The following is an 18271-nucleotide window of genomic DNA, read 5'->3' as shown; positions in this document are numbered from 1 at the left end:
ACTAATGGTGGAAGGAGGCCTCATGAAGCCCTGAGCTGTTCCAGGACAGTGGGGTGTGAAAAGTACGACATCTACTGGACAGAATGTAAAACAGGCAAATACAAATGTTTGTATGTTACAAATTAAATATCAGTTTAAGGGAAACCATGGATGTATTTTTTTTATTCTTACCATACTTCTATAGTAATTACTAGCAATAAACATATATTTTCTAATCATAAAATGTATTAATAATAGTCAAGATAGGGGCAATATGTTTGTTTTAACTAAGGTGTGAAGATGGAACCATAGAGGCTGAAACTCACTGATTCTTTGCAGTTTTATGTTGAGGAACATTTTTCTTAAACTGTTGCACTGTTTGCCCACAGAGAGGTGAACCTCTCCATCTTCACTGCAGAGACTCGGCCTCTCTGGAGCCTCTTTCTACCCGATCATCTACTGAGCTGTTGACAATCAACCTCATTAGTTGTGAGATATTCACCAGGTGTTTTTTTTGTATTACACAACTTTTTCAGTCTTTTGTTGCCCCAGTCCCAACTTTTTTTGAAACGTGTTGTTGGCATCAAATTCAAATTAAGCAAATATTCATAAAACAACAACAAATATTTTCATAAAACAATATCAGCAATTTCAGCATTTCAACATTTGATATTTTGTCTTTGTTGTCCTTGCTCTCTGTCGCCACCACATGTGGAACTGTTGTGTTTCTAAACTGACCAGGCACAGACACAGGGATGCTTTTCATAAAAAGACAAAAAAATGTTTTAGTATCACCTCAGACTTTTAGAGAGATACCAGGGTCGTGACTGTTCCAAAGAGCTCACGTTGAAGAGTATTTCATTATATTGCTTTCTTGGTGTTATTAGTATTAAGTTACTTTAAATATTTAAATATAAAAAGTATTTTGTTTATACTAAAAAGTGTGGTATGATTCCTGTAATATTAATTTCATACTTGGTATACTATAGTACTTGGGAGTATTAATGGCATGTGTAAGCAGTACAACTTAAGATACACTTGACTGCACCTATGTGCACTTTGTTATTCTGCAACCCCAGTAAGTTACGCTTAATTTTACTTTTTGTATTTTCAAGTTAATGTTATGATGTTTAACTTTTTTCCTGATGGAAGGTCGGGGTTATTTACGGTCCACACATGTCCTTTGAATGAAAAACTATTTCATTAACTATGGTTAAACATATTGTTTATTTTCACAGGGTAGCTACTTATGAATGAATTATTATTTCATGCATTTCCCTGAGTAGGCTGGAGGAGGAGGAGGAGGAGGAGGAGGAGGAAGAGGAGGAGGAGGAGGAGGAAGAGGAGGAAGAGGAAGAGGAGGAGGACACTGAGGAAGTTAATCTGAAGTTATATGCTTGAAAAGTGCCCACGCTGCGACTCCTCCAGCTAACCCTACTGGTCCTGCAGCCATTGTCAGTACTCCTCCATATATTATTCCTCCTACTGCAGCTGCTGTATTCCGTGCCACCTGTACACACACACACACACACACACACACACACAAAGAGAAATGGGTTTTTTTGCCGCAGTTTCTGCAAGTGTCTTTCTCATTGCTCATCTCGTATTAAAATTAGCAACACAACATTTTCTGATCTTTCACCTAAAACTACTTGGTTCAGGTTGTGGTCCTTGTTCGGCTGTTGATCTGAACAGGTCAACAAGGCAACAAGGGCCAGTTGCACCTCCACCCTCAGGGGTTGGACCCAGGTCTGAGTTTCAATAATGAATTTCTGATAAAATTAATGCATTTATGACCTTTTCCTGAACCTAACCAAACTGTGGCTGTTGGTTAGGCTTAAACTAACTCAAAAGCTGTTGAAAACTCGACAAGTTACATCCTAATCAACAGTAATACCTTCAGAGACAACAACATAATAATAATTGGTATAGACTACTGTGAATCTGCCTTCCACCTACCTGATTTGATCTGCGTTTGCCGTACCGTAGCTCGTTGGCAAAGTGCTCACAATTCCACTCGGTGACACTGTACTTCATATCCTGACCCACCAATGACAGGGCCTCTTCAACAATTTCCTGGGCTGGCCGAGGTTTGCGCGCTTTGTCCCATTTGTTATTTACTCGCCACTTACGGCCGTCGGCCACAACCTCCAGTTTTTGTCTCTTGACTTTGCCAGTGTAACACTGAGATTCTCTGGAGGAACTGGACGAGCTGGACAAGCTGCCTGAGCCTAAGGGAGAGAGAGAGAAATAAGTTAGAGTTGGTATATGCTCTGAGGGTTGTACCATGGTTCATGATGAGTTTGCATGTTTGCTGTTGAGTTCTGTTCATTAAAGTTTATGAAAGTTGAATAAAATATAAGTTGGTTTAATCAGCTGAATAATCAGATGCTGTGTCCCAAACTGGATACTTCAGTGTAATACTCGTATGTAGTACACTGTGTACACAGTATACTCACTTGCACAGTGTGTGAATTCTGACAGGGTAGTGTTGTCCCAAATCAAATACTACTGTTGCTGTTGTGCGCTCACTGAAATGACAATCACAACACGTGCCTGCGACTGTCTGCCGGCGGCTCTGATCCCTCGACCTGTGTGTGACCCTAAAGTCGTGGAACATGGAAATCAGGCTGCTAGTGGTGCCAACAGCATTTCCTCCTTCTGCTTTTCCCTCCACTGCCACTGAGTGCATCACTCAGGTGCTTACCCTGCACTTCATGTTGCCATACTTGTCAGTGTGAACACACTCGCGCGCTCATAATAAACGTGTGAGGATGGAAGAACGCCAGCAGAGAGGCAGCAGAAGTGTGGACAGCACCGTGTGTTGGCTGCTAAGTGAAGGTCCAGACTCTGCAGAGACGGTAAAGAAGTGACTCACCGAGGTTCACCATGTGGACGACATATCCACCTCCAACGTACACCGCCCAGTGCTCGTAACTTAGCAACGTCAAAGAGGGAATGTTCACATTGAAGATTTCAATCAAGTCACCGAGCTCTGGCTCCTCAGAAAAAATTATGAAGCAAGAAATTAATATATTTGACAAATAATTTTAATTCAGGTGCCAGATGTTGCAGCATTTTCATCTAGATGGTGTGAATATTTTTCTATAGTGATGAAAATCCTTCTTCCTGTGTGCCTCTATTTGCTCATGTTTTATCAAGTTCTCTTTCCGTCTCTTTTCTCATGGTTTACTTTACTTAACTTGAATTAATAAAGACAATTCTCACCATTTTATGTTAAACTAAATAACAAAAGGTTGTGTGACCAGAGGTATCTATGAGTGCTCTCTAGTTTTCTATGCTTGACTGGGTTTACTCACCATAGTTCCAGCTGTTGCTTGTGTTCTCGGATGTTTGACTGTTTGACACAATCAGCTCCTGAAGGAACAAATCAATAAGAGATATTACAAAAAAGAGGTTGAGAGCTGGTGAGATTAGCAAGTAGCTAACAAAGTTTCCTTCCTTCAGTTTTCCTTGAAACTATTTTTGCCTGTAAGATTCACCAAAAGGTGAGGAGCTATTGCTTGATGACGTCACTCCTCGAAGTAAGCAGGCGCTGGGTGTTACAGTGTGAATACGAGGATGTTCCTGTGGACTGTTGTGTGGCAGCCACTGTAGTGAGTGATGCTGTGGTAACACTGAGGCTGTGCTGCGGCCTGTAGCTCCTCAAGCTGCTGGTTTACAATAAATTGGTTGTAGGTATGTGACACAAATGGAAGGTGGAGCTGAGGACCCAAATGCAGACAACGTAAAAGCGGTAGTTGGAGTAAAAAAGGCCATTTATTTCACCAAGGAAATAAAGCAGGTCGCACAGCAGAACAGAACAGAAGAGATGAACTGACAAAGACAATCACACTGGAAGGAAACGGGACAAAGACAGGAAGTAAACCGACGTGAGACATGAGGAGGCAACGTCAAAATAAAACAGGAAATGAACCAAAAAGTCCAAACAATCAAAACTCAAACAAAGTCCATACTAACATGTCTGTCAGAGCAAACTTTGACAAGACAGCTACATTCATCATTAGTGTGGCTTCATTTATGAAAACACAAGTTGTCTTTCACTTTCTATTTTTGCAGTATTACCGCTCACACTCACACCAACATGGAGATACTTCAAAATCCTGCCGGCAGCTCTGTCCTGCACCTGACCCACCAGCATCATCCACAATCCACATCCACAATAATAATGTTTAATCCACTGACATTGCTGTGGTTTCCTTATGTGTGCCTTTGCCTTTAGTGTGTTATTATACATTGTTGTGTCTCATTCTTGTTTTTGGGACTTGTTCTTCACTGAGTATTGATATCAGGATGCTGCAGCAGCCGCAGCACAGATGTACAGTTCAGTATAACGTGTCCTGTGCAGAGTGTGATTTTTGACCTGAAACACACTGAAGAAAGACTCTGCTTGTAATGTCTGTATAAAGTCATGGTGCAGTATTCATAACTTCAAATGTTTGATTTTCTGCAACCATGCACTAGCTTCAGCTTCAGTCCAATGTGTTATTGCATTATATGTTGCAAAGCCTCAATCTGGATTTTACTGACTAGTTAAACAGGGGTACATTTTTATATTCTCACAGCCTGTTTACTTGATGCCTCTAATAATTTGGATTTGGGCTTTTGAAGCTTTCTAAAGTAAGTGACATTTTTCAGAAACAACAAAATTAACATCCTGAGGTAGTTAGCTGAGCTAATTGCTAGTCTAGTCTTCTGAACTATTGAGTCATGTTATCATTACAGGTGATTTGAATGAGCAAATTCAAATGCCTATATAGTACGTATACAGTCGGTACATGAAACACTCATTTCATGCATTCACACCAGTCACTCTTGGCTTTTGTCATGGTTTACACTTTAAAAATGTCACAACAGTTTGGAGATGTTTAAAACAACTACACGTCTGACACAAATGTCAGCTCTGGCTCTATCCTCCAATGCCCCCTCCTACAAAATGATGGCCTGTGGATATTTCCCCAGAGCTGAGGGGTTCTTGAGGAGACTATTCAGAAAATGCAGCAGGATCATGTAAGTCCCAGCACATTCATTCCTGCAATATATAGAATTTTTGAATTTTTTTTCAAAGCCTCAACTTCATTGTTTTACATTTTGCTAAATATCAGTAGATTTTACAAGAATCTTATTGCTAGTGGTTGCAGTCAAGTACCCCTCCCCCACCCAACGATGCTGTAGGATTGAGTGTAAATTCACTCTGTGTTATGGTCTCTACCAGACATATACTTATTATGATTGATCTAATGAATAAAAACACAAAATAAAACATTGCTTGTTCACTGATGTATTGTTTTGAAATTCTATTATCTGAGATTCACAGTTTCATATCTACATGCAGTAATCTATACCATCAAAGTCAAACTTCATTCTACAATTAGTATAGGAATAACTGTTTTTGCCAATACAATACATGTTCAAATTGATCATAATTGACTGTTAATAGTGACAACATACAAATATAAATATATACAGTATGTTGCAAAACAAAGATAGACAGACAGAAGAAAATGCCCTTTAGCTGCAAATAATTGATGAGTATAACTGAATAATGATTTTTATTATGCTTTTATTGGGATGTGCAACACATGGGCCAAATTTTGTTTTTTGACCCATAATAACCTAAAATGTTTTTTCTTATTCCATTTGAACGATCAGTAATTAAAGGTTAAAGGTCATCCTGGCCTTTGATCCTGTGGAGCCTGCTCGTGTGTAGCCCGTGGATAGAAGGCAGTAGCCAATCAGAAGCACAGAGGCGCTAAAGCCCCGCCCACCAGTGAAACTGAAACCAACAGCACATTTTTGTCCACAGACAAAACGTCCCGTTATTAACACACATCCATGGTTATAACGGGATCCAGCTATTTTTCGGTTTTTACTCAAAAAAGAAAAAACGACCTTTTCCTGGTCTCTGTGTCAACTGTGCCCAAAAAATCGTTTCATCCGTTTCAATCGGTTTCAATTTGACAAGTTCAATGATTTAGTGTCAGCTCATTTCTTACCTGCAGGAGTGAGGCCTTCCCCGTGACAGAGCCACGCAGGAACTTTAGTTTGGCTGTTGAATGTCTTTTTATTTGAGGCTGAACAAAACTTCGTCACAGAATCCTCTTGGAAAAAGACAAGAAAACGTCCTCTCCCTCGACTGCAGTGAAGCAGCTAAATCTAAATCTGTCTCTGTCTCTGACTCTGACTCTGTCTCTGTCTCTGTCTCTGTCTCTGACTCTGACTCTGTCTCTGTCTCTGACTCTGACTCTGACTCTGTCTCTGTCTCTGTCTCTGTCTCTGTCTCTGACTCTGTCTCTGACTCTGTCTCTGTCTCTGTCTCTGTCTCTGACTCTGTCTCTGTCTCTGTCTCTGACTCTGTCTCTGACTCTGTCTCTGTCTCTGTCTCTGACTCTGTCTCTGTCTCTGCCTCTGTCTCTGTCTCTGACTCTGTCTCTGTCTCTGTCTCTGACTCTGTCTCTGTCTCTGCCTCTGTCGGTGAAAATGAAAAAATGTTCCAGGAAACGAAGGGACAGGAGGTGGAGACACCCTGGTCCTCCGGCTGCTGTCTGCCAGATGAGGTAAACTCGTACCTGCCCACGGATGAAGCTCCACCCCCTGTGTGGAATATGAAACATGTGACAGGAGATCAATTTATCACCGAGCAGGAAAAGGGTCCTTGTGTCTTTTGGCCTTTTCACTTTCAGGTATTAAACAACAACAGGCGGTTATTTGATTATCCTGTTGAACTGTGAAACAAAACTGGTGAAATGAAGAGGAGGCAAAATTCAGGCAAAACTGAGAAGCAGGAAACAACTGGGGAACTGTGGAGCGCAGGATACTGGGGGTAACAAGACAAAGACAGGAAGTAAACTGACGGAAATTAATCAAAGTATCCAAACAACCAAAACTGAAACTGAAAATCAAGGTGTTGTCAAAATCAGCAGCCGTTAGCTAATGTCCTGGTTTGGCTCAGGAACTGTGCTGCGTTATTCTGACTGGAGACATGGGAGAGTGTGAGAACTACTGAGGCCTCTGTGCTCTTGTGAACCTTCAATGCAGAATCTTTTTGATGCTTCCCTTGCCTCGACACAGTCCTGTCTCTGGTTGGTTTTTGAGTTTACCACAGGTGGACGCCAGTCAAGGTGTGGAAACATCTCAAAGAGTCTGAATACTGAAGTAAAATATGTTTCTAAAACATATTGTTTTCACAGAGTAGCTACTTATGAATGAATTTACATCAAAAACAAATTGAAACAAATAAACACACTTGGAAATTACACCATATTTTTCATATTATTCCATGTATGTCATTGAATATGCTACTGACCGAGGAATACGTTCAGGAGGAGGAGGAGGAAGAAACTGAGGAAGCATTTTCTTGATATAAAGTGCCAAAGCAGCGGCTCCTCTAACTGTCCCTCCTGCGATTGCTCCTAATGCCCCGCCTGCTGTTCCTGCTGCCCCAGCTGCTGCGTACTTTACCACCTGTACCTGGAGTTACCAGCCTCAGAAATCCTCACATTTCTGTTTATCCAGGGTCAAATAAAATATTTCTCATTTGTGTGAACTTTTGTCATAATTGCTGTGTGAAGTCTTGGGTAATGGCTAAAAACTGTTTGTAGTGTGTCAAGGACAGTGTGAGGTCACACATACCTTGAACTTTGACCTTTGATTCCCAAAATCTAATCAGTCATCCTTGAGGACCTGTCTCGTGTCTGTGAGAATGGGACAGACCGACAGAAGGACACACATACGTATAACAACCCGAAAACAATATGACTCCGTCTCCAGTCGCCGGTGCGCAGGTAAAACACTGTCACAGGTGAGCACAGCTCTACCTGGTTTGAGGCAAAATGCACATGATGATTATCTAGCGTGCCACTGTGTGGCTAAACTGTGGGAAGGTGACAGTTTGTATCCTCACTCACTAGTTTTTGATATAAATTGAAAATATACAGCTGTGCTATATTTACTGCACTTTTTACTGACCTTGCTGCACTTCTTACCTCGATCGGTTCTTTTCAGTTAAGTTGGATAAACCATGTTCCTTTGTCTTCATAACGGTGCTGCGGTTTGTGCCAGGTAAATTGACCAGCCACTGGTTTGACATTCAAATTTGAGATTGGATATAATTCTGATCACAGACTGTCAGGAGTCCAACTGATGAGCTGCCCAACATCAGGAAGACAGGATCCACTTCACAAGAGCCTGTCAGAGGCAGACATCCGGAGAGAGAGAGAAGAAGTGTGGAAAGTATTTGGAACTGGTTGCAATAATGTCCAGCTGAAGCCAAACGCTCCACACACAAGCAGCATCCCAAAACTATGTCCAGCTGGTCCAGATAAAGGCAAACAAAGCTGGTTCTCAGAAAAAGACAGAGGGTTCCACTTTTAACTATTTGTCAAAATCTAATATTTTGCGTATTAACAGTTCATGAATAAGGTCTGATGTGATTGTCTTCTCCTTCTCAAGCTAACAGTTTAGTGTTTTTGGTTGTGAGGCACAAAAGTTGGAACTTTCCAAATACTTTCTACTGGTCTGAGAGAAATGTTGTGAGACAGAATACAGGCTCTGTGATAACGTACTGCGAGAGGTAAACAGAAAGTAAACTTCATTCATCCTTGGAATGATTTTCTTTATGAGTCACAAGTTGTCTTTCGCTTTCTGTTTTAGTTGAACTATTGCTCACACACACACCTGCAAAATCTCATTAACCCCATGTTAACCCTTTTTTCTAGTATGCTTGTGGTGTATTAACATGTGTGCAGTGAAGGTTAAGCTATAACACACTTTTGCAATCAGCTTGTAGTCCCACCAGTTTGCTACTAGTCCTGATTAATTTCAATTCTGTAAATGCAAGTGGCTCAAATCCCTCATCCCTTTGTATTAAATCTGTTAAAACTCAGCTGTGTGTTTGTGGAATTGACTGAGCGGTGGTGGAAACCAATGATGAATCTGTGAGCTGCTACCAAATCTAAAATTCTGCCCCCTCTCTTGGATAGTCCACGCTCCGTGAGCATCTGTTCTTGGTGGTTTTACTCTTTGATCATAAAAGTTGAAAATTGTTGCTCAAGTTTTCTGTCCATATAAACTGAAAGTGACATGTGTAATGATTCCTCTGAGCTGCTTATGACGCCACAGGTTCATAAAAAAATAAATCACTCAAAATACCTGTCTCTACAATAGACTGAATATCAAAAGAAAATACAGAGTTTTCAGCTGATCAGTGGAAACAATGTCGGCTGATGCACTGATATGCACAAACCTTTAGTTCTGCATCTGCTACACAAATGCTAAAAAAGAAAGGAAAAATACGACTACGATATAGAGCACGTTCAGTACGGGGCAGGTGCTACTCCTTTTGGAATCTGGGTGGTGTTTATTGTTTATTGATTTATTTTCTGGGCCTTTCCCACGCTCAAAATTTCATTATTTCAGGGGTTTTGCACATGGGTGTGGTAAAATTGCTCGACAGTGCCACCTAGAAAATTAAAAAAATTTTGCCCCTCCTGTGTGTTTCACCTTCATGCATAAAAATTGGTAGGCATGTGTAGCACACTGAGACGCACCAAAAAGTCTCTTGGACCCATACTCTAAAACCAACAGGAAGTCCACCATTTTGAATTGAATTTGCAATTTTGGCCCCGTTTTTGCGACTTGCGGGTCTCATACTTGAACGAACTCCTCCTAGAGAATTGAGCGGATCAACCTCTCTTTTGGTGTATGTCATCTTAAGACCATTGCAGTGATAAATAGCGGAGCTCTAGAGTTTTCTTTGGAGGACCCGCCTGCGGCTGTGTGGTGAATTTCGATGATTGAAATTGATTGAATTTCCATGAAAAATCGCTGTAGCTCTGGCATGCATCGTCCAAAATGCCTCAAAGTTTCTGTGTTTGATAAGAGTCTCGACACGAACAGATCTATACGCTCAGATTCAGTTGTACTCACAGCGTTCCCTAACAGCAACAGGAAGTATCATGCTTGACATTTTGATGTGCTTCTCCTAGCAGGTTGATTAGAAACCTCCTCAAATGTGATGAAAAAGTACATCAGAACTTGACAATGCGGAAGACACGAATCTTGCAACAGGAAGTGACCTGCTGCTCCAACAGACTTTGTCTAATTGGCTCCACCGAAGGTGAGATGATGCTTCACACCTTGAAGAAGCTTCACTGTGAAACTGAGGAGTCATGGTACATCTGTGGTGGTGTGCAGCATTTTGATGTTTTGCCATGAAACAGGAAGTTATTTTAACAAACTTCTTCCACAGATTTGATCAGACGGTTATTACCTTTTGTGAATCTCATCTTAAGACCTTTACAATGTGAGATTGTGAACATTTTCAGATTTCATGGAACCAATTGCCCGTGATGGCGTGCAAACAGGAAGTTGCCTGTATTCCTGTTTAGATTGTCCAATCGGCCCCATATTTGCTGAGGTGATGCTTTACACCTTGATGAATTGTCCCTGTGAAAATGTTGAGTCTCTGTCGAACGCTGTGGCTGCAGTGGAACATGACATTTTCACAATGTGCCCTATGACAGAGATAATGGAGCAGGTTCTGCAGTTCTCGTCCTCTGTGTCTCCAGTTACAAGGTCTCTGGCTCCAATGTGTCGGCACATTGAAGAACTGCATGGAAAAATGTATTGCCTTCTCTGGCCTGAACTTTACTCTGTATAGTCCAATCTTCCTGAAATGTCACATGTTTAATGGCGGTCTGACACTGCAGACATCTGCTCACTAACATGGAGTCAGAATCACTATTTGATCTACATGAGATTTTCATTGTGTGTTCTACTCCCGATAAACACACACATAACATACTGTTATTTGATGGTGTCTGGCTGCAGAATACAAACCTTTATTGTCACTGAACAAAATATACAGTGAAATTTGGAGACCTACTCCTGATCACTTCAAACTGAAACAGGCAAAGGACACAACAGTATTGCACTTAATAAAACCTATAGCGTAATAAAATAAAACTAAAAAACACTAGAATATTGCTTTACTGAGTAGGCTATAATTTACAGGGTATATTAAAATGGAGTGAAAATTTAAAAAGGTCAACAGATGACGGCAATCTACGTGTTATTACTGCTATGATGCCAAAGTGACTATCAACAGGTCTCCTTCTGTTTCTGCAAAGCAACCGCAGAGCAAGAGACGTATGACTGACCCATGTGGCACAGGCGATATGATAACATGAACACTGACAGGAAACCAAGACATTACGCAGCCACCACACACACACACACACACACACACACACACACACACACACACACACCACATTCAGTGTCTCTGGCTGTACTGCAGCAAGTCAACACGAAGGACCACAAACTGAGGTTGCTGATGAGACATTTCACTGAGTAAAGTCACTGTATAAATGTGTTGTCTGATAAAAGTGAAAAGTCAGTTAAAATGCACTCCGTGTAAACATGTGTCATTTTAAAAGGTGAGGGGTAAAACATGTTCCATGGTCATTATAATGACGTCTGATTATGAAATAATCTCTTACTATTACGTTAAAGAGCCTCTTTTGGCTACCAGGTGGATCATTTCCTGAGGACAGAACCAAAATCCACTAAAACCAGCTAAAACTGATGAAGTCTAATACAATGTAGTCCTGCAATCAACTGCCCTGCATGAAGGTTATAGTAAGTTTGTAATAAAAATGTTTCAGACAGTTTTTGAATGGACTCAGACACATAATGTCTGCTTGTTGCGTGGTGTCCGTCTCTAAGCAGTGGAGGTGATTAAGAATGCAAATAAACAGGCGGCGCATCCTGGAGGCCGCCATGCAGTAAACGTAGGGAATCTAACCCTGTGACACGTTGTCTAACGACCCCTGTGATGTGTGGCTGCTTTGCCAGGCTGATTTGCACGGCCTGCTGCGCCGCCCTACCCTGGTGCCAGGGGTCCAGGGGTGCAAGGGCCCGACCGACGCTGCTAGCAGCTTTAATTTTTAGTTGTAACTCATGGGTGGTCTTCCCTCCTTTGTCCAACCCTGAGCCAGGTTGTGACAGTAGATTTAGTGTTAAATCGACTATATGTAACATTTTTCACTGTACTCAAAAACACAGATACAATATTTGTGGTGCTGTTGAACTGTACAGAGGATGTTTCTGTTCCTTAGTCTGTCTGAAGTCTAAGCTCTGAGGCTTTAATGACAGAAAGCCCAGTAACAGATGTTGAAGGATGTTGTTTTGTACGTTCTGATAATGAGTTAATTCATCAGAATGCTATGCTACTAGATGTCATCATTCTTTACTGCAGTTGTACAATGTCAGGTAAACATAGAAATGGGTTCTATTTTAATCTGCTGTAATGAAAACAAACAATATGGCAGCGCGCTGTACAATCAGAAACCAAAGGATTTTTGAGACCTGCTTGTGAATGTGGGGGATTTTGTGCAACATCCTGACGCACTGGGGAGACCGGTGAGCAAAGACACTACACAGCCGTCTGAAATAAGTGGGAATGAACGGGCTCTGTAGTGGTTCAGCACACTGGTTCATGCAAATAATAATAAAGACCATCAGTAATATTTTGTTGGTAACACTCATGTACTTTTTCATTGGTAAACTTTAGAATGCAGAACTTCTACATGTGGGGGATTATTTTTATATTGTTGCAGTGAGTGCTGCTTCAGAGCGACAGACTAACATCACGATTCACACAAATTATTTTTTTATTCAAAATCATTTGAAAACAATTAAACGACAAAGTGGTGTAACTTTATATGGCTTTACTGTGAGATGTTGTCAGTTGTTTTTGTTAGATAGCTAATAGCTAATAGCTAATACTGGCTAACAACAGTCACCATTTAGATTTCATTCAAAAACCCAAAACTATGTCATCATTGTTTCAAACTTTTCAGGATGAAAATAATTATAAATCAGTAGAAAAGACCCCACCCCCACCCCCACAAAGCTTGTACGCTTCACAATTAAAAAAATATCTTCAGCCATTTTCAAGATGTGTTAATAAAACATTTTAACATATTACATCTCGGTACCTTCATTAGTGGAAATCCCATTTGTTGTGCTTATGCCATCTGTAGAAATTTTAAAAAGTCAGAAAAATATTTTTCAAACTAAAAAGGCATGAGGGACAGAATGACGTCTAATTAGTCAGTAACTGTTATCTGTGACTGAGACTGATCATGATCAGCACGAGTTAGGCTTTGCTGGTGACGTGTTAATCGAGCCAGTGACTCAGGACTTTGTTCACTGTTTGTTCTTGTCTTCTTTCTTGCTGCCTCCAAACAGAGCTCCTGCCAGAGCCACGATGCCCAGACCCACCGCTGCTGCCAGGCCTGCGACCATGACGGCTTCTCCCGCCTTACGCACCTACAGAGAGAAACACACATCTTTCAGTAGGAGCGCAGGGATGTGCTGAGCTGAGTTTTCTTGACATTCAAAACTCAGGGAATTGTATCACTTGCATATCAGGGCTTTTTTAAAGTTCATGTTCGTTGTACCACTAAGATTTTTTTTATGCATCCACAACAGCAACAAATGTGGCGTAAACACTCAGTTGGGCTCAAGGATGAACTGAGTAGAATTTGGTGGTCAAAGGTCACTGTGACCTCAGAAAACAGGTTTTTGGTCATAACTCACAAATTCATGCTAATTTTGACACATTTCAACACAAAAGTCTAACTAACAGAATAAAATGAAATTATATTAAATATTCTGCTAAATCACTTCTGGCCACTTTTCAATGCTGGAACTCAGGAGGGGTAGACTGTGACCATGTTTCCTGAAGGGGGTAATTCTAATATATAATATTTGCAAATGTTGATCTATTTCTTATTTTCAAATTCAGATCTTTTCCAAAAATGCCTCACCAAACCCGCAGCTATAGAAAAATGTACACGGCTTTTGACTAAGAGCCAAATATCTTCTGTCAGCCTTTCCTCCATAGCCAACTTCGGTGCATATTTGGACACACCCAGAAAAAATCTTATCGCAATGTTGTGTACTGAGTCACAGACAGAAATATTTCTAAGCCAAACAAAACCAAACCAAACTCACAAAGTTAAAATACGTAGCAAACTCCTCTACAGTTCAACAGGCTTCGTTCACCAAACCTTTGGTCAAGAGTTGGAGAAGAGTCCTGTTGTACTGGACTAGTGCTGATCTTATGCGTCTTTATTGAACATAGACATTAAACATTCACTGGTGGAAAAGTAATTGAACCCTTGGACTTGAATAACTGGTAGAACCTCCTTTGGTAGAAATAACCTGAAACCAGCTCCTCCAGTAGCTGCAGATCAGAACTGCATAATGTTGAGCAGGAGTTCGGGACCGTTCTTCCCTCAGAACTGCGTCAGCTCAGACATATTCTCAGGATGTCTGGTGTGAGCGGCTCTCTTCAGGTCATCGCACAGCTTTTCCACTAGATTAAGGCCCGGGCTCAGACTGGGTCACTCTAAAAGGTGGATTTTCTATGTCTGAAGTCTGTCTGTAGTAGATTTACTTTGATGTCTGGGATCATTGTCCTGCTGCATCACCCAGCTTCTGCTGAGCTTCTGCAGGTGGGCAGCCACATTATGACCACACAGCAGGCCGGCCCTATAACTGACTGACTGAGTGAGTGACTGATGGAGTTGATGCTCAAGTGACACCATCAGTCAGCCACATGACACTTGGCTGTATCATGAAGTTACACCACAGCTCAGCTGGCCTGCAAGTTACCAACTTAGCACATTTGTCATTAGCTTTTGAGACTTTTTGTTGAGCAGCTTGGTCGACTGCTGGTCAACATGTAATGAGCCGAGTTTCAGTCACTATTTCATACTTGCTCTGTTGTCAGCAACAGAAATATATGTAAAGATGACAACTTTTTTGGAAATTAAACTCTATTAAAATACTTTATTTGTTCATTGTAAATTCAGCTGTATTAAAATACTGTAGGTCAGTGTCAGTTATTAACAACAGATCTACAACAGTTTTCAACTATGTCCTGAATCTTGCACTTTGACCGCACACTGTCCGTGCACTCTGTTTGGATCTGGTCTATAGACGTTTAGACAGTTTGGCTGTGGACTGATGAATATCTAAACGCTGATTACCTTGCAGCCATTTCAGCTTTATGCAAATCAGCAGTTCTTGATCGTGAGTCATCTGAAATCTCTCTTTTGCAAAGCATGGTTCACATCAGCAGATGTTTCTTGTGAACAGCAAAATAGCTCTAACTCAGACTTCCAATCTTGTTTCATTAATTAGACTCCATGTTGGATAATTTCCGACTCTGCGGATGTTTGAATGATATTTTTAATATGGCTAAGACCAAGATTGTTTGTCCATGTTGTATTTTAGATGAAGATCTGACCATGGTGACAAATTTATACATAAATGAAGATAATTCCAAAGGGTTCACTCACTTTTTCTTACCACTGTGGATGAAACCACAGCCAGCATGCTTCATCAAAGATAAAACTTCAAACTTTTTACAAATGTCTTTCTCAAAGATGAAGCAGTGCACAGTCTGAATCCCTTTGCAGACTTCCTCTCACCTCCTCAGTTGTCCAAAGGTTCTACATTCCTTTATGGGAGTCATTTCCCCTTCAAAACCCTTCTGGAGCTGAGGAGTTGAAGAGTTTAGTGGGAGATCTGTGTTTTTTATATTCATGTTGTGCCTTGTTCTACAAATCCCAGATCAGCTCTATAGATACATTTGAATTTAAGTGTCCTCAACACTTATTTACACAAGTCTGATCACACTGACTGCACCCAGTCCCCTGGTCCATGAAAAATGTCTGGCATGTAAAAGACCAACATGTCTCGATCTACCTGCCGGGACTCCGCCTTGCCGTAGCGCAGCTCATTAGCGAAGTGCTCACAGTTCCCCCTGAGGACGCAGTATGGCAGCTCCTTGCCCACCAGCTCACGGGCCCCCTTCACAATGTCACAAACTGGGAGGGGCTGGTACTTCTCATCCAGGCCGTTGTTTATTTTCCACTTGTTGGTTCCCACCACATCCCACAGCCCCTCTTTCTTGACCATAGCCTTGTCACTTAGGACAGACATCATACTGTTGGAGCCTGCACCCGCGACCTCAGCTATCAATGAAAACGAATGACAGAGATAAACAGACATCATTTGCATGCACTAAATACAGCAACATGTTGTGTATTTTCTGAAAGGTTAATGAAATTTTAACCAGTTTGACCAGTAAAATAATCTGATGATATTCTGGTGTGAATGTGTGCTGTCAGATGAAGGTGCCTTTTGTTCCAGACTGGGACTGGTTCAGTTTTTGGGTGTCACAGACCAGATGGTTGTGTGCCATGACTCACAGGGTGGTGCCAAGTGAACAACGAAGCCATCACCAATGTACACAGCCCAGTGCTGGTAGGAGCCACGGAAGATTTCGATCAGGTCCCCAGGCTCTGGTTTCTCATCATACTTGGATGATTGGAGACAGAACAAAATGCAACAGACTGTTTTTAGCAACAACTACAGCACATTTGACCTGGACTCTCTGACATAATCAGGGTTTCACAATGATAAGACTTTTAAATGTAACTGAATTATATGCTGTAAAACCATCGTATGTTGGACACACATTCACACTATAAAACTTATCCAGTGCATAATGACTCAGAAATACTTTAACAGGTCCCAAGAACTTTAAACAACCTCAACAACAAAAAACACATTACAGTCTGAATTTCCACCTTCAGAATAAGCAATAATTTCCTCACCAGAGTCGGGGCCATTTCAGTGTCTCTTCTGTCTGTAAATCCTGGACTGGTTTGACTTTCAGCACCTCGAGGAAAAATTATTATTATTATTATTTTCTAGACAAAATATTAACACACAACATGAGATACAGTGATATACAATTTAAATGTCATAGCCTCTTTGGTGATAAGGTATCTGTGTGTGTTTAGCTATGGTTGCTCATTTATTTGTTAGTTCAGAAGCATTTTACAGATTCATTCATTTATTTATTTATTTATTTTATATTTATTCAGGAGCCAGGACAGGGACTTCAGATTTTGGCACGGAAATTAAATTTTGCAATTGAAAACAAAACCTGTACCTGGAAAAGCAAAAATTGGCACTGAAACATTTCATTGAAAACAACTATATTTGCATTGAAAAACGTTTTAACGAACGTTTTTGACCATGCACAGAGTCGTTTTCGTTTTTCGTTTTCGGCAGGTTTAACTTCTGCTGTTATTCAGCCAACATGCACTGATGTAAATGAGGCAGGAAAATAATAGGAACAATCCGCAGCCTCTGAAATGGTTTGAATCCTCCCAAAAACTACTCCAACAAAAACTCAACATTATCACCCTCATGAAGGCAGAATTCACAACAGGACAGTTAACTGACGGCATCAGCTGAGCTCAGTGTACATAACTAACCGCAGAGTTTATATCGATTATTCACTGTGAAAATGTCCCTGATCGATAAGATTTGAGAATGTGGAAGGAAGTCTGGTTTTGGAGATGCACCGGATAATGCGCCTGTCCGCGGCTCAGCGTGAGATCAATTCCGTTTCAAAGTTTCGCGACCAGAACCAGCGACACAGCGGAGCAGCTGAGCTCGTCCTCGGCTGTTTACTGCACCAACGTCGCACCTTTGAACCGGCGCAGCCCCCGGAGCCCAGCCCCGGCCCGGCGGGACACCGACCGCCGGACTCTCTGCTTACCGCTGACGGGGAGGTCCGTAGGGTCGAGTGGGAGCGGGGTCGTCACCAAAGACCCTAACGTCAAAATTCAGTCGTGACCGATCAGCTGATCATTGCTCTCTGTAACCGCTAGGGCCCGTGACCTTCACAATAAAAGCATCATGCAAATTTCAAAATACTACTACTGCTGCCACTACTACTACTACTACTATTACTACTACTACTACTAGTACTACTAATAAAAAATAATAGTACATTTAGTTTGCAGGTACAGCACATTGTACAACTTGCTAAATACGGCCTGATGCAATAGTTTTGCAATAAATCTGCTACTTTCTTGTTGAAACATATTTAGCTTGTGCTGCTGTTGAGCTGCGTTGTATTATATACGATGATGATATAAACAGGTGTCACTAAATTGCCATGTAGTTAAACAGCAACATAAATTGCAGCCTAAAATGTTCATGAAGCTGAATAGACACTTCTCTGAAGCACTTTATAAAACAACAGCAACAACAACAACAACAACAACAACAACAACAACAACAACAACAACATTATGAGCTTCCAGCTGGAGGATTTATTGCACCTTTGCTGCATTAGACCACGTGCAGTTCACCTGTCATCCCTCCACCTGGT

At 41.2% G+C, this 18271-nt stretch overlaps 2 protein-coding genes across 7 annotated transcripts; both read right to left on the bottom strand.

Annotated features, from left to right (window-relative positions):
- Nucleotides 1-1187: 1187 nt before the first annotated feature.
- LOC139605833 (phospholipase A and acyltransferase 4-like) lies at nt 1188-7373 on the bottom strand. 3 transcript variants are annotated; one of them, XM_071457673.1, is made up of 5 exons: nt 3300-3374; nt 2858-2981; nt 1939-2210; nt 1320-1489; nt 1188-1289 (listed from the first exon to the last, which is right to left on the bottom strand). In XM_071457673.1, exons 1-4 carry the CDS (start codon nt 3300-3302, stop codon nt 1358-1360), a joined length of 531 nt encoding a protein of 176 aa, XP_071313774.1. In that variant the 5' UTR covers nt 3303-3374; the 3' UTR covers nt 1188-1289; nt 1320-1357. The 3 variants fall into 3 exon arrangements, with proteins under 3 accessions (XP_071313774.1, XP_071313775.1, XP_071313773.1); XM_071457674.1 differs by having other exon boundaries at nt 1188-1489; nt 2858-2978; nt 3300-7373; XM_071457672.1 differs by having other exon boundaries at nt 1188-1489.
- Nucleotides 7374-12656: 5283 nt separating this feature from the next.
- On the bottom strand, nt 12657-17787 carry LOC139605822 (phospholipase A and acyltransferase 3-like). Of its 4 annotated transcripts, none has more exons than XM_071457639.1 (5): nt 17654-17787; nt 16698-16762; nt 16290-16398; nt 15784-16052; nt 12657-13335 (listed from the first exon to the last, which is right to left on the bottom strand). In XM_071457639.1, exons 2-5 carry the CDS (start codon nt 16710-16712, stop codon nt 13213-13215), a joined length of 516 nt encoding a protein of 171 aa, XP_071313740.1. In that variant the 5' UTR covers nt 16713-16762; nt 17654-17787; the 3' UTR covers nt 12657-13212. The 4 variants fall into 4 exon arrangements, with proteins under 4 accessions (XP_071313740.1, XP_071313742.1, XP_071313743.1 ...); XM_071457641.1 differs by having other exon boundaries at nt 16698-16752; nt 17643-17776; XM_071457642.1 differs by having other exon boundaries at nt 16698-16752; nt 17654-17672.
- Nucleotides 17788-18271: the final 484 nt, after the last annotated feature.

Source organism: Trachinotus anak, unplaced genomic scaffold, assembly GCF_046630095.1.
Source record: "Trachinotus anak isolate AG129_WGS33_773 ecotype Australia unplaced genomic scaffold, CSIRO_AGI_Tana_v1 ptg000021l, whole genome shotgun sequence".
Taxonomy (NCBI): domain Eukaryota; kingdom Metazoa; phylum Chordata; class Actinopteri; order Carangiformes; family Carangidae; genus Trachinotus; species Trachinotus anak.
This window is presented reverse-complemented; position numbering and strand designations above follow the sequence as displayed.

Coding starts and splice junctions, on each gene's coding strand:
- LOC139605833 (XM_071457672.1), bottom strand. Junction 2,211..2,857: donor CGTCCACATGGTGAACCTCG/GTGAGTCACTTC, acceptor TCTCTCCCTTAG/GCTCAGGCAGCTTGTCCAGC. Junction 1,490..1,938: donor GCAAACGCAGATCAAATCAG/GTAGGTGGAAGG, acceptor GTGTGTGTACAG/GTGGCACGGAATACAGCAGC.
- LOC139605822 (XM_071457639.1), bottom strand. Junction 16,053..16,289: donor TGTTCACTTGGCACCACCCT/GTGAGTCATGGC, acceptor TTTCATTGATAG/CTGAGGTCGCGGGTGCAGGC. Junction 13,336..15,783: donor GCAAGGCGGAGTCCCGGCAG/GTAGATCGAGAC, acceptor TTCTCTCTGTAG/GTGCGTAAGGCGGGAGAAGC.